The sequence below is a fragment of the Vidua macroura genome, chromosome 11 (genome assembly GCF_024509145.1).
Source record: "Vidua macroura isolate BioBank_ID:100142 chromosome 11, ASM2450914v1, whole genome shotgun sequence".
Classification (NCBI taxonomy): Eukaryota; Metazoa; Chordata; class Aves; order Passeriformes; family Viduidae; genus Vidua; species Vidua macroura.
The window spans coordinates 15919262-15942077 of record NC_071581.1 but is presented as its reverse complement, the minus strand read 5'-3'; the positions used below and the strand labels follow the sequence as shown (position 1 = coordinate 15942077).

General features: G+C 57.9%; 1 protein-coding gene across 3 annotated transcripts; it reads left to right on the top strand.

The window, feature by feature from the left end:
* The first annotated feature begins 1009 nt into the window (after window positions 1–1009).
* CARMIL2 (capping protein regulator and myosin 1 linker 2) lies at window positions 1010–22816 on the top strand. Of its 3 annotated transcripts, none has more exons than XM_053987245.1 (39): window positions 1010–1174; window positions 1295–1345; window positions 1630–1689; window positions 2902–3023; window positions 3382–3479; window positions 4087–4157; window positions 4768–4841; window positions 5967–6042; window positions 6119–6207; window positions 6554–6648; window positions 6810–6896; window positions 7090–7199; window positions 7575–7652; window positions 7777–7853; window positions 7995–8099; window positions 8317–8386; window positions 8545–8626; window positions 9701–9797; window positions 10063–10120; window positions 10636–10808; window positions 11496–11564; window positions 12202–12295; window positions 12367–12462; window positions 13080–13208; window positions 14130–14243; window positions 14375–14550; window positions 15034–15121; window positions 15562–15678; window positions 16164–16230; window positions 17241–17512; window positions 19068–19171; window positions 19561–19966; window positions 20235–20354; window positions 20690–20726; window positions 20880–20948; window positions 21251–21553; window positions 21731–21838; window positions 22069–22179; window positions 22266–22816. In XM_053987245.1, the coding sequence occupies exons 1-39, from the start codon at window positions 1061–1063 to the stop codon at window positions 22439–22441; spliced, it is 4443 nt and encodes a 1480-aa protein (XP_053843220.1). In that variant the 5' UTR covers window positions 1010–1060; the 3' UTR covers window positions 22442–22816. The 3 variants fall into 3 exon arrangements, with proteins under 3 accessions (XP_053843220.1, XP_053843219.1, XP_053843221.1); XM_053987244.1 differs by having other exon boundaries at window positions 7995–8129; XM_053987246.1 differs by lacking the exon at window positions 21251–21553 and having other exon boundaries at window positions 7995–8129.

Below are 22816 nucleotides of genomic sequence, written 5' to 3'. Positions count from 1 at the left end.
GACACCTTTGGGTCCCTCAGCTGCAACAGCTGAGGTTCAGGGGGGCCCATGCAGTGTCTGGGGCTTCCTCTTGTCTGCAAAACTCATTTGCCTAAGGATGGACCCTGGACCAAGAGCATCCCCAGATAAAGTGGCTCCTCAAGGATGGGATTCTGCGCAGCTCAAGCTGCCAGATCTGTGGGTGCAGCTTGGTGCTGCTCAGTCCCATGGGCTTGGGCTCCTCTGGCCAGCTGGGGGACCCCAGAAGCTCCCCAGGAAGGCACAGCCTGCAGCTCAGCATGGGAGGGTGTGAAATACTACTGCTCACAGCCTTCCTTTGGCTGATTGAAAAAGCAAAAGGCCACAGAGGTCTTGGGGTCCTTCAGCCTCATCAGCCCTATCGAGGCTTGCAGTGAGGTGGGAAGGAGCTGGGTCACTGTGTCCCCACAGCCTCAGGTCCTGGCTCTAGCAGGGTAGGTCCCTGGGGATGTGTGGCTCAAACCACTGACCCATGGGGCTTGATGTCATTGTGAAAGCCTGGTTTGCTCTGCACAGTGATGGACAGCCGTGGTTTTGGTCCTGTTTCTCCCACGAGAGGCATGAATCAGGAAGGCACAGAGGTGGTGCTCAGGGCAGGAGCAGTGCTCACACTGGCCCAGTGACAATGGGAGTGACCAGTCTGTGACCTTGGGGTGGCTGGCACATGTGACCACCCTGGCTTCTCTGTGGAGAGGAAGGACTTGGGTGACCAGCTGCTCCCTGGTGGTAAATTTGGAAAGGAAGGAAGAGAAACTAGGACCCTCTTATCACTCAGTGCCAGCTCCCAGTGGGTGAGGCAGCACAGGCAGTGTGAACCAGCAAAGCCCTCTGCTTGGTTGAGGCTGCAGCAGAAGATGGGGAGGTGGGTGCATCACCCAAGCAGCAGAGGAGACCCACAAGTGGTGAAGTGTGAGGTTTGTCTGAGAGCAACCAGGGTCTGACTGTCAGGTGTGGAGGGAGAGGAGATGATTCAGATGGGGACAGTATCAAGAGCAACAGGGCACATGGAAGAGGACCAAGGTGACTTCAGCCACCTAATTTCATGTGGACATTGGTCTTTTCAGAGGGCATCACCGCCTTCCTGGGGACAAAGAAGGTGCTCCTGGTGCTGAGCATCCAGCTGCAGGTGAAATCCAAGTATGACGACTTTATCTTGGTATGTGCAGAGTCTGGCCTGGTTCCTGTTTCCTGGTTTCCCCAGGAAGGTGTTTCTGGTTGCAGTGAGGGACAGGGGTGGCTCCCGTGTCACCATGGTCCCATGTCACACCTTGCCTAGGTCCTGACGCCCTGGAGAGCCTACGTGCTGCCTGTGATGCTGCCAGTGAGGGTAAGTGTGGGGCCGCTGGAACAGCCCTGGGGTTCCTGAGGGGGCTTGGGGCACTGGAGGGAGTGACCCATGAGTCACCTGGGACTGGGTCTGGGGAGCCCTCAAGAGCAGGATGAGGAGAGAGATGGGGGGAAGGGGAGGGGGGCTTGTTTGGGGGCTGGTGAAGGGTGGGGCCAAGGCCAAGCACTAATTGAGGCATGGGAAAGTGGGGGAGCTGGGGGGGGAACCCTTGGGTTTCCTTTCTCCATCAGCACTGGGGTTGATCCTGCTTCTCTCACCTACAGGTTCTCAGCAGCTTCAGCTTCCTGGAGGTGAGGGAGATGACAGTCCAAGAGCCCAGTGTGGTGAGTGGAACAAACTGGGACAAACCCAACCTGGGCATTACCCCTCTTTCTGCCCACTCCCCCATTGCAAACTCTGGTCCAGAGCCCACCACAGGATCTGGGGGTGTCCTGGTCCCCCACTGTACATTGAGGGTCACCAGTGCTGATCTTATCAGGGAATTGCCCTGGAGCTGGAGGTGCAGGGAGGCACCCAGGGGTGCTGGGTGGGTGCCTGCACTTCTTCCCCTCTGGCATCCACGGACAGCGCCTGGCCATGGCACCTCCTGCTCAGCAGGGACAAGGTGACAAACGGCTGCAGGCTTACCAAGGTGAAGACAAAATTAGCAGGAGGGTGTTTTAAACCCCGTTAATCCTCTTAGAGAGGGGCGGGCACATAGGGCAGATGTGGCAGTGGAAACCATGGAAGAGAGGAATTGGATATCAAGGCTTGGATGTATTGGCCAAAATAGGGCTGTGGTCGTGGTTAGCCTCCTGTCTGGTCCTTTCTAACATCCTGTCTGGCTTTTTCTTGGTAAAGCATCATCAGCAACCATGGCCTCAGCCTCCACAACGGGGTTTCTGCTGCTCAGCAGGCTGCATGGCTGAGCTCCAGGAGAGAACTGAAGGAGCTGGGCATAGACAAAGGGGTGCAGGGGGTTGATACCTCAGGGTGGAGGGGGGCGAGACATCTGACTGGGACATGGAAAGCCCAGGGATTGTTAAAGGGCAGGCGGTCCCACGCCCTCCTGCCTCCACAACCCCAGGCACTGGCGGAAGCGCTGTCCTCGCATGATGCCAGCAGATAATTGTCATCCTGCTCCCACGCCTCAATCAGCGTGTAATTAAATCAGGGAGCATGTTGCCATGGGATTTTTTTTTTTTTTTCTGGTAGGAACCATAAGCCCTAAAAAAGCCCTAAACCTCAATTAAATAAATTCAGGGAGGAAACCTCCATGCTCCAGCTGCGGCTGCTGCAGGCAGAGACAAGGCTGTTCTCACCTCACTGCATCAGGCTGCCTCTGCATCAGCTAAAGCTGAATTTTCAGGAGGTTTATGCCTTATTCTGGCACACTAATGCATTTTATCCTAAATTCCTGGTGCTCACAGCATTCTCTGTGCTTATGGCTGGGTTGGCAGTGAGGAGCTGATGGCTGTCACCGTTGTGTCTGGGGGCTTGGGGACGCTGTGTGCTGCCAGCTCACTCAGGAATCTCTTGTCCTTTGGACCCTGCAGGTTGTCATAGAAACAGAGGCAGCGTCTTACGCCTTCCGGTTCATGTCCTTGGATGATCTGGAGCAAGTTGTTATCCATGTCACCATGTCACTTAAGAAGGTCTTTCCAGACTCATCCCTTGGGTAAGGGTCTTCTGCTCCTGAGGAGTGGTTGTGTAGGAACCAGAGCAACCCCTTTGCCCAGAAAAGCCCCAGATTGTAGAATCCTGTAATGGTTTGGGTTGGAAGGAATCTTAAAGATCATCTAGTTTCAACCCACCTGCCATGAACCGGAACACCTGCAGCTAGAAAATCCCAAATATAGGATGGGTCTACAACATGCTTTTAGCAGGAGAAAAACACATGGATGAAGGCGAGACCCTGTTCCCTGACTGAATATTTCTAGCCACCCTACAACCCCTAAGGGTTGCAGCTAAGCATAGAGTGGGGGAGATGCTCTTCCCCTGGCCCACCCTGACACACCCCTCTGCTCCCTTCCCAGGACACTGCTCAAGAACTCCCCCCCCAGCCTGTATGAGAGGATCCAGCAGATCACAAACTCACTGGAGGAAATGCTGCAGAGCAACCCTGGGCCTTGTGGTAAGTCCTGCCATAACCTCCCTCAGGCAGGACCAGGAGGGTTGGAGCACTCTGAGAACCATTCCAGCCCTGTATCCATCAAAAGCAGCTCTGCTGACAGCCCTCACCTCTGCTGGCAGGGCACCTGTGATGGCTTTGGTCAGATGGAGCCCTGCTACTGGGGTCTGGTGTCCACCAGCCCACCCCATCCCATGGGGCAGGAGCAGGTTTGAGGGGATGTAGCTCCCCAGGAAGAAGCAGCAGGAGAGCGGGAAATATTGCTCAGAATCTACCTGCAAGGACCTGTAGCTATGCATGCTTCTACCCACCTCATATGGCACCACTGCAGAGCCAGGAGTTTTGCCTGTAGCCTGGTCTGGAGTAGGATCCCTTCATTATCCCCACAGCAATGTGCCTTGCCTGGTATCCACATGGAGCAAGCAAAGCAAGCCACAGCCCCCACTTGGGGGCTGACAGTATATCTTGCTCCCCTTTTGGAGAGGGAAGGGGGAGCCCTCAGCATCATTTCTGAGCCCCTGTCATCCCTCTCCTGTTTTCCACTCTCCCCAAAGTTCTCCTCCATGTTCCTTTGGGAAGGTCTGCCCCCAAAACTGCCTTCTCTTTGCAGGGGGGTTTTCGGAGACCTACGCTGCTCTGTGTGATTACAACGGCTTTGCCTTCCGCGAGGAGATCCAGTGGGTAAGCTGGTCCATCCCATGGATGCAGCGGTGGCAGTGTGTCACTTGCTGACAGGATGCCTGTCAGCCTCATGGAGCTGCTGGGGCTGGGACAGCCCAGATTTGGGAGCTGCAGCTTTGCCTGGCTTGAGTGCCCCTGCTCCTTGGTGGGCTGGAATCAAAATGCAGGTGGGAGCGGCGTGCCTTGGACCAGGCTGTTTCCCAGACTGTGACCTAAGGGGAGGCCCTAGAAATCTGGGACATTGCTGGGTGTCAAAGGAGAGGAGAATCCTCCTGGGACCCAGCCACAGCAGGACTCACTGTCCCCCCTTCCTCTGGACACTGATCCCAACTCACCTCTCCCCCCACCCTCACTCCCACCAGCCTGGGGTGTGCTGCCTTCTGACCATTCCCTGTAGAAGTTGTCCAAGACTCACCAATCTGTCCCACCAAGCTGGGACACATCCCCTGCCAGCCAGAGCATTAGGGAAGGTTTTAGGCTTTGGGGTTAGGCAAGGGACTCCCCAGAATAGGCTCCCCAAGGGCTCAGCTCCCTCCAGTAGCACCAGGGACCTGAGCCCTCCCCAGGACCCAGTGCTGAGCCTGATCCATGTGTCCATCCTTCTGGGAAGGACGTGGACAACATTTACCACAGCCAGGACTGCCGGGAATTCAATCTGCTGGACTTCAGCCACCTGGAGAGCCGGTGAGTCCCCCAGCCATGCTGCCTGCAGTGTCCCAGCACTCATCCTCATTCTCCCTGTCCTTGTTGGGGGACCCAGCATGCTCTTCTGCCCATGTTAGAAGCTTTTATAGGTTACACGCTCCAGGGATGCCACATCTGCAGCCTGACACTCCCCCTCACCAAACACTCTGAGCCCCATCCCATGGGGCAGCAGCTGAGAGTCCAGGCAGCCTCTCTGTTCATTTTTAACTCTTAGATCAGCCTGGGAGCTGTTTTTAGGGCTGAAAACCCAATGTCACGGTTGCTCCTTGCAGCTCGTGGCTGTCAGGTGTTTCCCTATGCAAAGCAGCTGGTGCAGCTTGCCACCCTGAAACTTGCACTGCTCCCTACCAGCCCCCCCCCACCAGACATCTGTTATAACCTTGTTATCACCTGATTATAACCTCATAGTGGGGCTGTGAGCTCCAGCTGTGCCTGGAGTTCTCCCTGTGGGGCTCAGCCATGTCTCCATCCCAAGAAAGACAGAACAAGGGCTCAGCTCTTAAGGGAGGGAGCTGCGAGGCTGGGACGCAGCAAGTCAAAGTTCTGGGTTGAGTGTTTTGGGGAACAGAGGATCTGTATTTAGCTGGTGAAAAAGGAGACAGTTTTAGAGATTTCTTTGGATGAGGAAGTAAAAAAGAAACTTTTTTCCACTCAACCAAAACCTGTGGTGTTGCTCACATGAGAGCTCAGAGTTAAAAAGAATTTAGAACCCCAAGGTTTAGATAGAAACATGCAAATATTTTGATTAATTTTATTTTCCCCAGTGGAATAATCTGGGGAAGATGATCTGTACCTGTGGGTTGCTTTAAACCCACAATCCCCAGTCCTGTTCTGTTGAACGTTGTGTTGGAGCACATTGAGGTTGGGTGTCTTGGAGCAACCCAGGGTTGGGTCAGTTGGAGCACCTCGGGTTTGGATGTGTTGGGGCACCCTGGGATAGGTGTGTTCTGGCATCCTGGGTGTCTTGGGGCACTCCAGCTATCTTGGGGCACCATGGGGCTGGATGTCTTGGGACACACCCCAGTTGGGTGTTTTGGGTCACCCATTTGGGATTAGCCTTGGCTCATCCTGACCCTTGACTCCCTCATCCCTGTCACCCTGCAGGGATGTGGCGCTGAGTGTTGCTGCCTTGTCCTTCAACCTGTGGTTCACCAAGCTCTCCTGCAAGGATTTCAGGCTGGTGAGTGCCGGTGCTGTGGCTCTGGGTGCACCGGAGGTGGCCAGGTTCCCAGAAAGGCTTTCTTCTTCCCTGCCAGAATCAGGAGATTTCAGAGCAGCTGCTCTACATGCTCAGCAAATCAGTGACATTGGAGGAGCTGGTGCTGGAGAACTGTGGGTTGAAAGCGTAAGTGAAGGTGTTGCAAGGCAATGATGAGCAGGATCTTGGCAGCCTGGTGGTTCTTCCCTCAGTACATGGAGCAGGGAGGTCCATGCATGGACCCCTGTGCCAGGGGTTGGTGGCTCCATCCCCTCCACACTGGGAAGCTCACTGGGAGCAGAGACGCCCATAGCCTGGAAGTGAATACCACTCACCCCTGGAGATGCTCTGCTTCCTTCTGGCTGCTCAGATGAGCCAGGTCTGCCACACAGGCAGGAGCTGGTGGCATGTCCCTGTAAGACTACAGGGCTGGTGGCTGTCTTTCCTGGAGGTGTCCAAGCATTGCTCAGATGAATGACCCTTCTCCCCACAGTGACTTTGTGCAGAGGATGGCCCAGGCACTCAGCAGCCATCCCAACTCCGTCCTGCACACCATCAACCTCTCTGGCAACCAGCTGGAAGATAGAGGTACTCAAACTCTGGGCTGGGATGAGTTTACACCCACAAAAACTGATGTTCAACTCCAGATCCCACCAGCAGCTGCCTCCTGTCCTGGAGGCTGCAGCTCAGGGTGGGATGGACACCCAGCTGTGCTGGCACAGCCATTCAGAGCTCTCTACTCTCATCAGGGGTCACTGCCTTCAGCCGGCACATGGAGAAGAGTTCCAAGGGTCTGCAGAGCCTCAGCTTGGCCAGGACAATGCTCACAGCCAAAGGTAGAGCCCAGATGCCCTTGCCCCATGCCACAAAAGAAGTGATGGAGAGGCTGCAGGGACACCCTGGAAAGGGCACTTTCATGGATGCAATGTCTGCTGCTCCAGCTGGAGGGAAGCTCCCCTGCTCTGCTCCATGGCTCTCCCCAGTGCAGGGAGCCTATAGCCATGCCTCTCTCTCGCTCTCTCCGAGCAGGGATGAGCACGTTATGCAAGGCCCTCACAGATAACAAAGCCATTGGATTCTCCCTCCGGCACCTGGACCTCTCTGGAAACCCTGGCACCCTGGCTGGGGATGACATCAGTGTGAGTATGCATGCTGTGATGGGGTGGGGTGTCATCACTCAGACTCTGTCCCCAGTGTGGTTTGGATGGCTTTGGTCTCCTCTGGTCTGTGCCCTGCCCTGCAGCACCCCAGGGATGGGGAGGTCATGGCTGCAACACCCCGTGCCTGCCTGGGAGCAGCTGGGGACACCCCCCTGCATCTCCTTGTGGGAGTGTGGCAGATGCCATCTGGAGCAGGGATGTATCCCATAAGAGAGTGGGTTCCTGTGTGCAGGATTCACCCCTAGTGCTCAGCAGCAGGGAGGAGTCAGGCTGGAACTGGGATTCCAGGGCTATAGGGTGCTGGGTGAGGGGTGGGACTCAGGGGCAAAGCTGCTGAGCCCACTCTGCTCACAGAATCTGCAGAGCCTCCTCCAGCATTGCCACTCGCTCTCCCACCTTAGCCTGGCTGGCACAGACTGTCCTTTGGATGCTGTGAGTACCATGTGGGGATCCTGGCAGTGAGCCCTGCCCTCAGTCCCCCTCCATCCCTGGGCTGTGTGAGGGGCTGCAGTGCCCCAGTTCCTCCTCCACATGGCTCACATCCCCACCCTGGCAGCTCTTTGGAGCCCTGGTCCACGGATCCCACACCAGCCTCATCCACCTGGATCTCTCCAAAAACGTGTACTCCCACAAGTAAGCCTGGGGATGGCATGAGGGGGGTGGGGTACCCAGGGGGGTGGGGTACCCAGGGGTGGGGTACCCAGGGGTGGGGTACCCAGGGGGGTGGCTGGTGCTGGGCTGCAGTTGTTGCCATGTTGTGCCCATCCTTTTCAGGAGGGTGAAAACCATCTCCCCTGACATCAAGGAGTTTTTCAGCCAGGCCTGCTCCCTCAGACATGTCTCCCTGGCAGGTACCAAGCTGCCAGCCGATGTCGTAAGGTGCGATTGGGCTGCGGGAATGGATTTGGGGTGAGCATAGCCTGGGAGACCTTGGTCAGGGCTGGTGGGGAGGATGGAGGGAAGGGGCTGTGAGAGGCAGAGCTCTGGGAAGAATGCCTTCTCCAGCACCCCACTCCCAGGACCGTTGGGGGTGCCCCATGGCAGGTGCTGGTGCCCCCATTTCTTGCACTGATGGGGGCTTTGGTGACTTTTCCAGGGTATTGCTGCAAGGGCTGGCAGACAACAGTCACATCAGTGACCTGCACCTGGATCTTAGCAGCTGTGAGGTGAGGGCCCAGCTCTCATGGGCACCATCCCTCTGGCCAGGGGGTCCCACTGTGGCAGTGTGGGAAGGTCCATGCCCTGTCTGAGCTCCCCGACAGGAGGATCTCGTTTGCAGGGCTCGCTGCCTCCCCTTTACTGATGTCTTGCTGTTTCTTCCAAGCTGAGATCAGTGGGGGCCCAAGTCATCCAGGATCTCATCCCTGATGCCAGCTCCATCAGTCACCTGGACTTGTCTGACAATGGTAGGTTGCTTTTTCCCAGCCTGGGAAAAGATCTCTGATATCTCCTGGACTTTCATGTCCAGTCACCCAGCACAGGGAGTGAGGTGATTTCTTTATGCCCTCCTATCTCAAGACTAGCCAAAATTTCTCATTTTGCGTCTTTCTTGATACAGTCCTCTTCAGTTCACTGAATCTGAGGTGGTCTCATGTCGCTGGTTCAGGGTTTGAAGCACTGAAAGGGTTTCCCTGGGCAGAAACTCTTCCCACCTCTCTGCAGGTGTTTGTAGCCCCTGCTGCCAGCCTTGTCCTGCTGTGGCCTCCAAAGCCATGGGCAAGTGATCCTAATCATCACAAACATCACCTCTGCCAGTTGTTAATTTCACCTAGCAGACCCTAAACTTTCAAACAGCCTTGCTAAGATCTCACAGCAGACCATGCAACTCCGCAGTAGCCAAATGGCTCTGGGAAAGCTGATGTGGTTTAGAGTCACCAATGCTCCAGAAGCTCATGCTCTCACCGAAAGTCTTCGGTCAACCTTTGCCAAAATATGCTTCTATTTTTGGCTTTCCCAGTAGAGCATCTCTGTGCAGGAGGGACAGTCCATAAGTGGGTGTTGGTGTCTTGTGCCCTTGGCTAGTTGAGCTGCTGAGTGAGCAGATCCCTGCCCATCTCTCTGCTGAATTTCCCTGGGGATGGTGCAGCCAGGAGGATGGGACTGCAGGCAGCTGCCTGAACTCCCCTATGCTGTCCAGGGTGGTGGGTGGGTGCCTGAGGGATGGCAGAGAAAGCAAGTGCCATCTCCAGCTCCCTCAGTGCCCCCGTGGCTCAGCACAGCCTTGGCACCCCAATATCAAGAGTGCCCACAGTGGCTGCTCCTTCCCAGAGGTCATTTCCCAGGGACCCCAGCTCTGCACAGGTTTTCAGGCTCCTCGGGGAAGCCAGGAAGGGAATAAGATGCCCAGAAACCTCCCTGGCCATCTCCAGCATCCCACTGTGGCAGCTTGGTGGCTCTGCAGGTCTCCTGTGAGGGACCGCCTTGGTGCCACCTCCATGGATTTGTTGGAGCATCTTGGTGGGTGTCTCCATCTCCTGCAGGCTTTGACCCCGACATGGTGACACTGGTGCTCTCCATTGGCAGAAGCAAATCCATTAGACACGTCTCCCTGGGGAAAAACTTCAACATCAAGTCCAAGTGAGTGCAAAGCAGCAGCACCCAGGCTTGGAGCCACCCTGGAATGGTGCACCCTCATTGACTCTTTCTCCCCCTCAAAATCCCATGGGCTGGTAGGAACTGCCTGCCCACCCAAGGAGGGTCACCATTGCCAGCACCTGGCGCAGTGTCAGAGATGGGTCATAGCCCAGGCAAGAGTGGGAGGGAAGACAGAGCTCTGCCAGCTGCCTCTGTGGGCCCAGGGCATGCACAAGTAACCCCCTCACACGCACCACCTCTCCTGCAGGGAAGGTCTGTTGGATGTCCTGCACCGCATTGTCCAGCTCACCCAGGAGGAGGATTGTGTAAGTCCAGCTTGCCCTCAGCCACCAGAACCATCCCATCCATGCTCCTGGTCGCCCTCAGCCACCACTGTGCAGTCTCCATGCAAGGTGCCATCCAGATCCCTCCTGCACAGGCTGGGAGCAATCCTCCCTTTCTCCCATTGCCATTCAAGTCCTTCTGCTTTTATTATTCCTCAGTCTGAAGCAGAAGCTCAGACAGAGAAGTGGGAAATCTGGGAAAATCGAAGCCCGTACCTGGCTAAAGTCATGGAGGAGACATTTGTTGTAACCTGCATTCAGCACAGCTTTCCCAAAGAACCTCTCTTTTCTCCTCACTGCCTGCCAGGCATCTGAGCTAAATCCAGCCTGTCTAAGCAGTCATTGCCCTTCTGTTTCTCAGGGTTCAGTATCACTTGTTCTCTCCAAAACCAGCACCAGCCCTGAGGCTGCTGGACAGGGGTGGAGGCTGTGTCTGGAGGGTGACATGCACCTTGACATGTCCTGGCCACCTGTCCCCCTCCTTGTCCCTTTTCCAGCCTCTCCAGTCACTGTCTGTGGCTGAATCGCGCCTCAAACTGGGAACCAACGTCCTGCTGAGTGCCCTGGGCAGTAACACCAGCCTCGTGTCCCTGGACATCAGTGGCAACGCCATGGGGGACACAGGGGCCAAGATGCTCGCCAAGGCCCTGCAGATCAACACCAAGCTCAGGTAGCAGCAGCTCTATAACACCCTGTGGGTGACCCTGTGCTGGGTGGCCCTGATGTGATGGTTGTGATGTTGATGCCATCAGAGGAGGCTTGTCACAGCTCCTGGTGGCCATGGATGCGATCCTGGACCACTCATGGTACAAGGTCGGATGCTATGACTGCATTTTGCACCCATGGCAGTCATCTGGCAGTGCTGGCAGGGGACATGTGAAGGACAAGAGAGCAGCTCCATCCCTGCCCTGGTGCTTGCCACCTCTTTTCCAGGCTCCTGCACAGCCCAGCATGCTGCAGACAGACCTTTGGGGTCACTGCCCTCACCTCATGCTCTGCCATCAGTTCCTAAAACACCATTTTTGACCACATTGTGTACACAAAGCCAAAGCAGGAGTGTCTGCAGAGGACATGGAATGGTGTTCAGCCAGAGCTGTTCCACTGGGACACATCTGTCCCTGCCCACAAGATGGTGCCTGAATGTGTCTTCCCAGCCCTTCACTCCCTCCAGGCACCCACCTAATTTATAGCTCCTTGCAAAGTCCAAGTTTAGGTTTTGCATACTGAAAATTGTCATTTTTAATCCCGCTTTTAGGCTCTCTGATGCCTGGGGTCAGATTTGGGCTGACTCTTGCTAGCACCCACCTCAGGGCGGTGTGGGTGTGGGCAGGGCTCACCCAGGTCCTTCTTTTTGCAGGACTGTGGTTTGGGACAGGAACAACACAACTGCCCATGGGCTCCTAGAGGTGGCTCAAGCTTTGGAGAGGTAAGGAAGGAGCCTCTTGGTCCTCCTGGCTTGTAACTGCCATGCAAAAGAACCTCTGTCACCAGCATGTCACTGTCCCCAGGGCCTTTTTTCCCCTGGCCATCACACAGTTTCATACATATCCCAAGGGAGTTGGTCCACAGCTCTGGCCTTGCAGACAGAAAAGCAACCTGACACCCATTTGGTGATGACACCCCCACTACCAGCCTCAGGGACTCCCCTGGGCTCTGCATCCCAACCAGCACAGCCTCATGTCACCCAGGGAGCCCCCAGTGAGCACAGGGCGATCTGCTGCTGGTGGTGATGTGGTGCTCCTCTCCTCCCTGCCCATGACAGATGGGTAGAGTTTGTTCACCTGCTGAGTACACCCACCACCCTGTCTGGTGTTTGGCTGTGCAGATCTCCAGAAATCTGAAGAAAGAGGGGTGCATGGAGAGCCTGGGCAGGTGGTCACTGCCACCCCATCAGGGTCTGATGAGGACAAGAGTTCGGTCATCCCTGTCTCCAGGGCTGGACCTCAGGGCAACATCCAGGCTGCTGTTGGGTGGGCTTTGAGCCTGTCGTGTCTATGGGGACGTGAGGAGGGGGGATGAGCCCTGGGTGCAGCAGCACCTGCCCACCCCGCTCTGCCTCACAGGAATTACACGCTCAAGTCGATGCCGCTGCCGATGAGCGACGTGGCGCAGGCCTACCGCAGCAACCCCGAGAGGACGGAGGAGGCCGTGCACAAGGTGGGGCATGTGGGCTGTGGAACACAGGGCCAGGTGCCACCATCACTGCTCATGGCCTCTTGCCTTTGCAGCTCCAGTCCTGCCTGACGAGAAACCAGCTGCGGCAAACGCTGCCGGCACAGACCTTCCGGCTGCAGCAGGGCATCCTCACCACCTCTTCTGAACAGGTCTGATGGACAAATTACTGCATGGGGCTGCTCCTCCCCTGCCCCAAACGACCCCGGCTTGCTCATGTGAGCTCTTGCAAGCAGCAAAACACGCTTTTAACCTTTCCTGAGTGGAAGGCAGAGCAGATTGGAGAGATGGAACAGGTTGCTCAGAGTAATTGTGGATGCTGGATCTCTGCAACTGTTCAAGCCCAGGTTGGGTTTAGAGCAACCCGGTCTAGTGGAAGGTGTCCCTGACTATGGCAGGGGGGTTGGAATAGGAGGACCTTTAAGATCCCTTCCAACCCAAACCATTTCATGGTTCCATGGTGAGGGTGGGGGCAGATGGAAAGCAAATCTCCTGGAATCCTGCTGGTTGCATCCATGCATTTCATGCATATGCACTGCTGAGATAACTTGCTGCTACGCTAACCTATACAGTGTGTTCCTGCCCCCTGTGTACTCTTGCAAATCCCTGCCGTGTGGCATCCCTGGATATTAGGCAGGGAAGCTCTTGGAGGCTGTAACCTGCCTGTGCCCCCTCCAAGCACACTCTTCTCTGGGAAAGTCACAGCAAGGAGGGGAACTGGCAGTGCTGCTCCAGCACTGGCACATGACACAGCCTCTCTGTGCTCCAGATGGTGAATGAGATCTGCCTGAGTGTGCAGAAGCACGTCGACATCCTGAGCACCTGCATGGGCAGGGAGGTGGAGATGGACATCCTCTGCGCCGAGGAGGCCATCAGGAATGCCAACCTGTCTGTCAGTGTGAGTCCACAGTGTGGGAAACCCCTGCAGCTCATTCGGGATCGAAGCGGGGCATTGATTAGTTAATGACATCATTAACCAGCAGTCAGGGAATTCCAGAATGTCGATGCAACATTCGCACACCACCGAGCACTTACAAACATTAAAGAACAGCTGAGAATTTCTGAATTCCCTTCTAGAACAAAGATCAAAATATTCTTAGTCCCCTTGCCCCAGAGACACACAGCTGTGTGCACACACCCCACAGGGTTACAACCCCTCTTCCTCTGGCATCCCATGCTCACACGTCCCTCCTTGGGAGAGATGGGTGCTCCAGCTTTAAGAACACCCTGCAACCCACAGATGCCCACACTGGTGAGAAACCTCCCTGAATCCATGAGGGATCCCTCCCTGGGGCACCTTCATCCCACCCCAGCAGTGAGAATGCTCCATCAGCCCATGACAAAATTCATCATGTTGGTTTGGCAGCTCCTGGTTTGATCCTCCTGGTCTTGCTTCTCTCTCTCCATTGCACTTTTTCCTCCTCCTCTTCTGCTTCTCTTCAAACCACCTCCTTTCCCCTTTTCCCCACCTCTCTGGTATCCCCCTGGTTACTTAATCTGGCAGAGATTTAAGAAGACAGTACTGACATTGGAGAGGTGGTGAAAGGGTTGGTTAAGGGTCTCCCTGATGCAGGTAGCGGGTGCAAGATTGGAAGGAGAGTCAGTGGGTGGTGGGGAGAAATTGAGGGGATGCAGGGACTGTGAGGGACGAGGATGCCCAAACCTGGCCCAGCAAAGCCAAAAGATCCCTGGGTCTCCCCAGCTGATGCAGGTGATGCTCTTCCATGGGAGAGCCATGGGTGCAGGCTGTACATGGAAATATGGGAAGAGAAGATGAGGTGACATGGGATGATCCACACCATCTCTCTTCCCATGTCAGATCCTGCCTCTCTTGTATGAGGCGGGAAACACCCCCTACCAGAATGGCAAGCTGCAGCACAAGCTGGAGTGTCTCACAGAGGAAGCATCACAGACCTGCAGCCGGGAAATCCAGGTGAGCACCCATGGGCAGCACGGGGTGTTCATCAGCCTTGGCCCAAGGATAAGGGGGTTGGTGTCAACTGAAAGCCATGTGGATCCTGACAGAAAAGAAACGGAAACCTTCCTTTCCTCCCCAAACTTCAGGCAATCATGCAGGCGGTGCTGGACACGGCGCACGGCCTGTGCCCAGCTGTGGTGCAGAAGAGCGGGGTCAGGGATCAGCTGGTGAATGCCATGTCGGAGCAGATCTGCCTCCAGGACCACCTCAGCCTCAGCACTGTCCTGGACCAGATGGTCACCGACGTCTTCAGCAAGCTGAAGTGGGTGATGTGCTGTTCTTCCTTCTCGCTCAGTCACTGGCACTGACCCATGGGGCCAGAGGAGCATTCTGGGGGCTCTCTAGCAACTTCTCCTCTCCCCACATTGTGGTAGAGGTGTGTTGGGTCCTGCTGCTGTGTTTTCCAGCTGTAGCTTTGCTTCCTGCTTGGATGCACTTTGGATGAGTCGCTAGGGTGCTGGGGAAACCCGTGGGGTGGTGATGTTGCTGCAGGCACATCCCCTCGGCTGGCCGTGACCATCAACAATGGGATGCATTTGGCATTGTCCATCCCAGCCAGTGCCTATTCCCATTCCTCCTCTGGCAGCACAGACCCAGCAAGGCACAGCACATGGGCATGTCCTGGGAGCCCCTGTGTGCCACAGCCAAGCATCCATCTCCTCAGCAAAGCCCTCCCTGGGGAGATGGCCCCATGGCATGCAGGGTTGGTGGGTGCTGGCCCTGAGAGCCCTCTTTCTGCTCCCAGTGAAATCAAGCTGTCCGTCACAGCTGCTGTAGCTGACTGCATCGTGGATGCCGTGCTGGGAGACCTGACCATCGCCCAGTGCAAACTGGTGAGTGCTGGGAGCTGCCAGCACCTGTGGGATGTGGATGTGGGGCTGGGATGCAGGATGGGGGTCTGGATACCCCAGCATTGTCCAGGTACCTGGACACCAATGCTGTGACCATGGATTTTCAGTCTGGGAACCAGGACAATTCCCACCCAGGCTGGTTTTCCTCCCAGGTAATCCTCTCCCAGTGTGGTCACAGCAATAATTAAAACCCTGAGCAAAGTCCCGGCGCTGCTGCCGTGTGGTGGGGGGTGCTGGGGTGACGCCAGGCACCAGCCACTCCTGCAGCAGGGCAGCTGCGCTGGGCTGGACACCGGCTAATCAGGCCTAAATCCGCTCACAAATCCCAGCCGTGGGTAGGGAGCAGAGCAGCGCAGAGCACACAGGGCAGCCGAGCACGCTTCAGCCCCTGGGATAATTTAAGCACTTCCTAATGGTTTTAGGCAGAGAGCCTCTCCAAGCAGGGGCTCGACCTCCTGGTGCTGCCGCCGGAGTCGGCTGAGGACGATGCCACCGCGCTGGCGAGGGGCAGGAATCCTCCGGACCTCGCCGCAGAGGAGGTAGGGTCCGGACCCGCCGCCGCCGCGTGATGCCCGCGGTATAACCGCCCTTTATCCGCCTTACCGGATGATGCCGGGCTTAACACCACAGCCTCTCCAGGAGCACGCAGCCCCCGGCACCCCCCAGGATAGTGCTAAGGCAATTAGTGCTGGGAAATGGGACCATCAGCCTGCCAGGCCATGCTGCTGGCACCGGAAGGTGTCCTTGTGGCGGCCTGGCTGCTTGTACCTTGTCCTGCTGTTGCTGCTTTGGGACCTGGGATCCAGTGTAGTGCATGGTTCTGGATGGGGAAGTATCCAATCCAGCACCATGGGTCGTTCTGGAGCCGGGACAAGGTGAAGGGGTGCAGCCCTGGGAGCCTAGGGGTGATGGAGGGATTGATCCCATCACTGGGTGAAGCCTGGCTAGCTCTGGCTGCCACGGGATGTCTTGGCACAGCCAGCCTGTGCATGCGGGAGCTGCCACCATCCCTCTCTCCCTGCAGTACAAGATGGCCCTGCGGAGGAGAAACAAGCACTTCAGGAGCATTCGGCCCACACCAACTGTGAGAAGTAAGGTCACCGCAGAGCTGTCCCTCTGCTGTGGCTCAGTGCCACACTGCCTCCACAGGGCATGGCAGGGGCGGGGGGAGCCAGGGAGCCTCATGGTCCGAGCCCCCCACGGTCATGGGCTGAGGGCAGCAAGGTCTGGACCCTTCAGAGAGCCTCTCCCAGTGCCGTGGTGGGGGTCTGTGGGGGAAGCTCACCTTGACCTTGGTCTTGTGCTGGTTCTGGGCCTCAGCTAGTTCAGTGCCCTTGGGCAGTGGAGTAAATGCCCTGAACTCCCTCCCCACAGAGCCAGCTAGGGATAAGCGGTTTGTCTGTGATTGTGGGTGCCATGGTATCTCCCACGGCCACCCTGGCCATAGACATCACCCACTCACCCAACTCACTTGGGGAGAAGACATTGCCCATGAGTTTCCCTTGCTGCTGGTGTTGTTCCCACCTGCCTGGGAGGGGAGTGAATCTCAGGGGGGGCACAGACAAGGAGCAGCTGATGGGCCACTCTGCTTTGGCTGAAGCAGAGCCCATGCAGACTCCAGCACTCAGCACCCCTGTGTCCCCAGGGGATCCCTGGGCCCCACAGCACCCTGCTGCCCACCCAGAGGGTACGTGGGGGGGTAAGAGGCTGCCTGCAGAGCAAAGCGGGCGTTTGTGAGTGCTGCTCGCTGGGACAGCGCTGGCAGAGTTCGTGCCGTTCCACTGCTGCCCGCTGCAGGTCTCAGGGCTGGCTGCGGGGCTCGGCTCGGCCCCTGCCTGAGCATCCCCCCACAATCCCCCCACAGCATCATCCCCTGCACGCAAACCTCCAGCGGCGGTGGCAGGATCCATCCCAGGCTGCGCCGCAAAGCCGCCACGCACGCTCCGGGCGGGCACGGCCGCGCTCCCTCCCCGCGGCGGAGCCAGTGCCCCGCTCGCTGACCCTCCACGCGTGGGCGAAGGTGACGGCGTCGGTGATCATGATGATGATGGGGAGGCCTGGCGAGGGCGGGTGTCAACAGGGACCCTCTCGCCTCTCGTAGGTGTCTCGGAGCTGGAGCCGGCAGCGGGTCGAGACGCCAGCGGGCTCCGAGCTCACCGGGCGCCGCCGTCACTCAGCCCCGCCGCGCCGCCGGCACGCCCTGCCTCCACAAAGGATGCTGAGCCTGCGAGCGGCTCGCTCCCCGCCACGCAGCCTGCCACCGCCACCGGATTCCTTATGGACCTGCCGACCGCCGGCGAGAAGCTGGAGCATTGCACCAAAGCCAGGCCCCGGCCCAACCGCCGGCACAAGCAGCCGCCCAGCAAGCCGAATGTAAGAGTGGGGGCACGGCTGGCAAGGGAGGGGGGGTGTAATCGGTGTGTTTTTCCCATTTTTTTTTCTGCTTGGGTGAATTATTGCGGTCAGTATTTGTTGCAAGGCAGGAAAATAAGATGCGCAAAGACGCGGTGGGTTTATTATTCTGCATTTCAGCTGCTGCCGGAGCCTCCTCCTCCTCGGGGGGCAGCCTGAAAGGATGGGCAAGGGGGCTGGGGGGGAGCAAGGGGAATCATCCATCCTCTTTCGTGCTCCCCACTGGGAGATGCTGAGCTGTGGGAGCCAGGAGAGGAATGAAAAACCCTGCAGAGTTTGGGTGCAGAGGGCCAGCGATATGTTCAGCAATGGCTCCAGCTGCCTCCCTCCTGAGCTCCATTTGCTCCCCCTTATCCAAAATCCATCATCCCTGAAGCACTGGTGGCCACCACAGCTCCCGGTGATGCTGGTGGGGCTCTGCCAGCCGTGATGAGGTGGGTTGTGCTCCCCCCATCCAACAGGCAACTAGATGGGGATTCTGCCTTTGCACCCCCCTTCCCAAAGGAAAAGTAACTTTTGGGTGCAGTCAGTGGCGAGTCCAGCTCTGCCACTGTCCCTGGGGCTGGATCCTGCTGGCATCACCTCATCCCCATGCCACCGTGATGCAGCTGGATCATTTCACTTGCTGGAAAGCCCTGGCTTGCACGGCTGTGGTGATGCTTGCCCTTGGATCACGGTTGGGATCAGGGCTGGCAGGGGGCCGGAGGGGAGGCAGGAGCTGTGTCCCATGGGCAGGGTGGGTTCTGGAGGTTGGCGGGGCCAGGGGGCCATCACCCTGCAGTGGGACAGGCTTGCCTGGCAGCCAGGGTGGGCCAAGGCTTGAGCAAGTACAGGCTTTGATGGATGTGATATGACAGGGAGAGCAGATCTCAGATGGCTGGAACGGCTCCTGAGCGGCATCAATCCAGCCGTAATGAAAAGTCATTATGGATTGAAATGCCACCGATGGGGAAGTGCCTCCTTCTCATCGATAGGATGCCACTGATGCAGTGGCACATGCCAGGGAGAGGAAGGTGCCATGGTGGAAGGCTTGGCCACGGCGTGGACCACTTTGTTATGGGGATGGAGCAGGTGGCTCTCATGCAGACTGTGGTGGCAGTCCAAGGTTGGACTTACAACATCTGAAGGATGCAGATGTGGGTCCTTGCAGGTCACCTGCTCCATTACCCGCCAGCAGCAGAGAGGTCCCTTTCTTGGAGCTCAGATGGAGGGAGCATCCTTGCCAAAGGCTTCTCCCACAGTATGAGTGCCATACCTCAGCCACTGTGCTGGGCAAGGGGATGCAAGGAGCCTGGGGCTGCCTGGAGCTCCCAGTCCTCAAGGGAGGGAGCAGGATTAGAGCTCAGATGCAGCTGATAACATCATGGTTTGGCTTTAATGCTGGGTATGAGATGGAACGTGCCAGCACCCATCCTGCAGGGGCACCCACTTGTTCATGCCCAGGGGTGGGTGACACACCTTTATGCCTGGGGGCACCTTTTTCCTGTGTTGGGCTGACAGCAGCTGTCCCTCACAGGTGCAGCCTGTGGCCTGTGAGAACAGCGAGGACAGGAGCATTACCCGTGTGGACGAGGGGCTGGAGGACTTCTTTGCCAAGAGGCTCATCACAGAAACACTGCCGTAAGCCCGGGGGCTGCTCAGGGCCCCTCACCTGCCCAGCACACAGCTATCCCCAGGTTTCAGCAGCCTCCCTGCAAATGCTGCTGGCCCCAGTGCAAAAGGGATGCTGGGGAAAGCAGCACACCCAGGGATATTGCCAAGGGCAAGGCTGGGGGAAGAGGAATGGGATGGCAGCAATGGTGTGCCAGATGTGGCCATAGAGTCTGTTCCACAGTGGGGAGGCAATGAGGCAGCAACCATGGGAACTATGCTGGGAATAGACATTGCCATCTCAGGTGGAGTGTCCGGGGTCTGGATCCATCCCTTTAGGGTGGGCAGGGTGAAAAAACTGATCCCTTACCTCTTGGCAGCCTGGAGCTCACCTTTTTCAATGCTTCATCTCTCCCCAGCCCCACGACTCCGGAGACCTGCCCAGGTTCAGCCCCTCTGGCTCCCTCTGGTTCCCGCACCCTCAAGAAGAAAATTGGGAATTTTTTTGCCTTCAAGAAACCCAAATCCAGCCGGGGCTCGAGGTGTGAGAAGGAGCCCGAGGGTGGTCCCACTGCTCCTAGGAGTAGGCGCTCGATGCTCAGTGACATTTTACGAGCCCCCAGCAAGGCAGGCGAGTCAGGGAAGCCCCTGAGTAAATCGGAGGAGGGGGGTCTCTCTGCCGAGCCGCACGCAGAGCCTGAGCACTGCCAGACCCCTGACTCTGCCCGGAGGATCCGGCCCAAGTACTCTCGGGAGGGCAAATCCCAGTCACTCATCTTGCTGTCCGGGGAGGACGAGGATGCACTGGGGGTCAGGCATGACAAGGTAAGCACTGTCACAATCACCAAGCCACCGCCACTGTTCAGCTCACCTGGTGGGTGCTGCTCCCATCCACGGATGCCAGTGGGATTACCAGGGAATGCGAGGACACTGGAGTGATGGCTGGGGATATCCCCACTGGGTCGTGTCCATGTCACCATCTCCTGGCAGCATGCCTGGGGTTGGGAATGTGGGTGCCCTGCAGGCAGCAGTGTGGGTGCCATAGGTGCTGTGGTGGGTCCATGTTCCTGGCAGAGTTGTGTCTCTCCTGCAGAAGAGGCAGCTGGAGAAGAGCGAGGGGGAGTTGTCCAGTTCTTTCGAGCAGCGCGTGCAGGTCATGCTCCATCGCATTGGCGTCACCAAAGGCCCAGCTGCTGAGAGCAAGAAGCAGCAGGTGGGGACTGGTTCCATTTTTGGGATGAACCCTGACCCATTAGGGTGTTAGGAGATGGTGGTCCTTAGAGTGGGGACATCTCCCCACTGGGAATGGCAGCACCCAGCTCTGTGCTGCCACTGCCCATAGCCTCTGCCCTGTCACCTAACTCTCTGCAAGGGGTGAATTCCTATACACTGCATGGTGTCTGTCAGTCTGTCCCTCCTTTCCTGGCATGCACCCATCCCCTGCAGCCACATCAGAGCCTGGCAGCAGCACTCTGCCCTCTGCACCCATTGTCTCTGTGGGCACTGCCTCCCTGATACCTCCCCTTACCAGTTTTTTCCCCCTTGCAGAGCAAAGACAACGAGATCAAGAAAGCCGGCTCAGATGGTGAGGGGCTGCTCCCTCCCCACCCAGCTGGGCACCCATGGGTGGCCATGGGCAGGCCCCCTTGGACTCCCAGCTGTGGGTCCTACATCTTTCCCTTGGTGGCACTGGGCAGACCCCAGCTCAGTGATGCTGGCCGGTGGCTTGTTCTTGCAGGGGACATCGTAGACAGCTCTGCAGACTCACCCCCATCCCTGAAGGCCCGCACACACTCTGTGTCCACAGGTGGGTCAGCAGTGCTTGCTGGGGGGTCACACCAGGCCCTGGGGCAGAGGGCTTTATCCCCTCTCCTAGCACCAAGCATGGGGACTGGAGCCAACGGGGACCGGTGGGCACAGGCACGTGGGCAGAATTTCACCCTCGGGAGGGTGCCCTACTCCCATGGGTGCCCATCCCTGGTGCTGGCAGATGGACACCAGCCCATTGCCCAGTCCCTGGGCTGATTGCAGGCTGGTTCCCAGCACCAAGAACCATCCCTGGGGCTGTCACTTCTGAAGGCCCACAGCTCCATCCTGCCTGCCCCGCAGACGCACCCTTCCGCAGCCCAGCCGCCAGGACGGAGCCCAGCGCCGAGCCCAGGCCAGCCTGGAAAGCCCTGGGAAGGCAGCTGCCCACTGAGCCACCAGCCACCAGCTCTGACCAGCCCCGGCGCTCCTTCACCCTAGCAGAGCCCAGCGGGCTGCTGGAGCCCGGGGACCGGGAGGGCTGGAGCAGCAGCCTACCACGGCTGGGCCGGAATGTGCCAGTGGCACTGCCACGGAGGGTCAGCCATGGTGGGGAGGTGGGTGCTGGCACCCTGCCCACCCTGCCCACACCACCCAATACTGAAGGTAGGGATGCATGAGGTGCCCATGGTTGCCTCATTCCACTGCTGGCCTGTTCTTGGAGCCCTTGGGATGGAGGGCAGCAGGGAGCCAAGCACACGGTGGGTGCTGGGTGCTGATGGGGCCTGCCAAGTGAGGCGCTGTGGGCTCTGTTCCAGTGACACCTCCCCATTGCTTACACAGACAACCGGCTGATGGCACGGCTGGCAGCGCCACGGGGGACCAGCCGCCGAGCACTGTCCGTCCACGAGGAGCAGCTCAGGGAGCCCGAGTGCCCGGCGGAGCTGGGAAGTAAGTTGGGTGTGAAGTGGGACCCCAAGCCCTCCTTGCACCTACCGCCAACAGAGGTGGTGGTGTTCCACATGTGTGCTGGTGCTGCCTCTCCCAGCTGGTGGGTGATAGACAATGGCACTGCCACACTGGGAAGTTCCCGAGGGCAATTCAGCACTGGGCCCAGTTCCAGCAGGAGCCAGGCCACTGTGCCCCACCCCTAACATGGGGATGGGTTGTGTTTCCCCCAGTGGGCACCGTTCCCCTGCGCCTGCGGCGTTCGCCTGTGCTCAGGCACAGGACCAAGCACGAATCCCTCTCAGAGATGGAGGGTGAGCCTGGACCAACCTCGGATGCTGAAGGTGAGATTGTTCCCCTCCCTGCTAAAGCGGGTGTTGGGGTACCAAGGGTCCCCCCATGCTTACACCAGCACCTGTGACCTCTGTAGGTGCCACGCTGCAGGACTGGCCCCGTGCCGGGCTGGAGGAGCCGCAGGCTGGCACAGGCACTGAGGGTGAGCAGCCGCAAGCCCTGGCACAAACTGTTGGGAATGCACAAGACTCAGCTGCCGTAGACCAAAGACGCCCAGTGCCGGGCCGGGAGGAGCCGGCCCTGGGACAGTGAAGCCCCTGCATGTCACCACGCTGTTCCAAATAAAACCCTGCAAGCAAGTGCGCCGTGCCGGGGTGCTGGGCAGCTGGGGTGCAGAGAGGATAGACGGGGCACCAGGCTGGCGTGGATGTGCCAATGATGGCATCGCCCAATTTTCGCCATGGGGACAGCCGGGCCACCAGCATTGCCCAGGATGCCCAGGGACTGTCAGAGCCTGCAGGATGCATCCAGTGGTGTTGCAGTGCCCAGTGCCCTCTGTCGCTGTGGGCTGCAGCAGGGGAGCCGGTGATTTTAGGCAGCCAGCTATTTTTAGGAAGCGTTCCCAAGGCACTTTCACCACTCCAGCTCCTGACCCCATGGGGTACTGCTCTCTCCAGCCCCCGCCAG

What these genes read in the sequence shown, in the direction of transcription:
- CARMIL2 (XM_053987244.1), top strand. Translation starts at nt 1,061, where the DNA reads ATGTGGACATTGGTCTTTTCAGAGGGCATCACCGCCTTCCTGGGGACA. An exon ending in TTCAGCCACCTGGAGAGCCG is followed by an intron (nt 4,842 to 5,966) that starts GTGAGTCCCCCA and finishes GTCACCCTGCAG; the next exon opens with GGATGTGGCGCTGAGTGTTG. An exon ending in ACCAACCTCGGATGCTGAAG is followed by an intron (nt 22,180 to 22,265) that starts GTGAGATTGTTC and finishes TGACCTCTGTAG; the next exon opens with GTGCCACGCTGCAGGACTGG.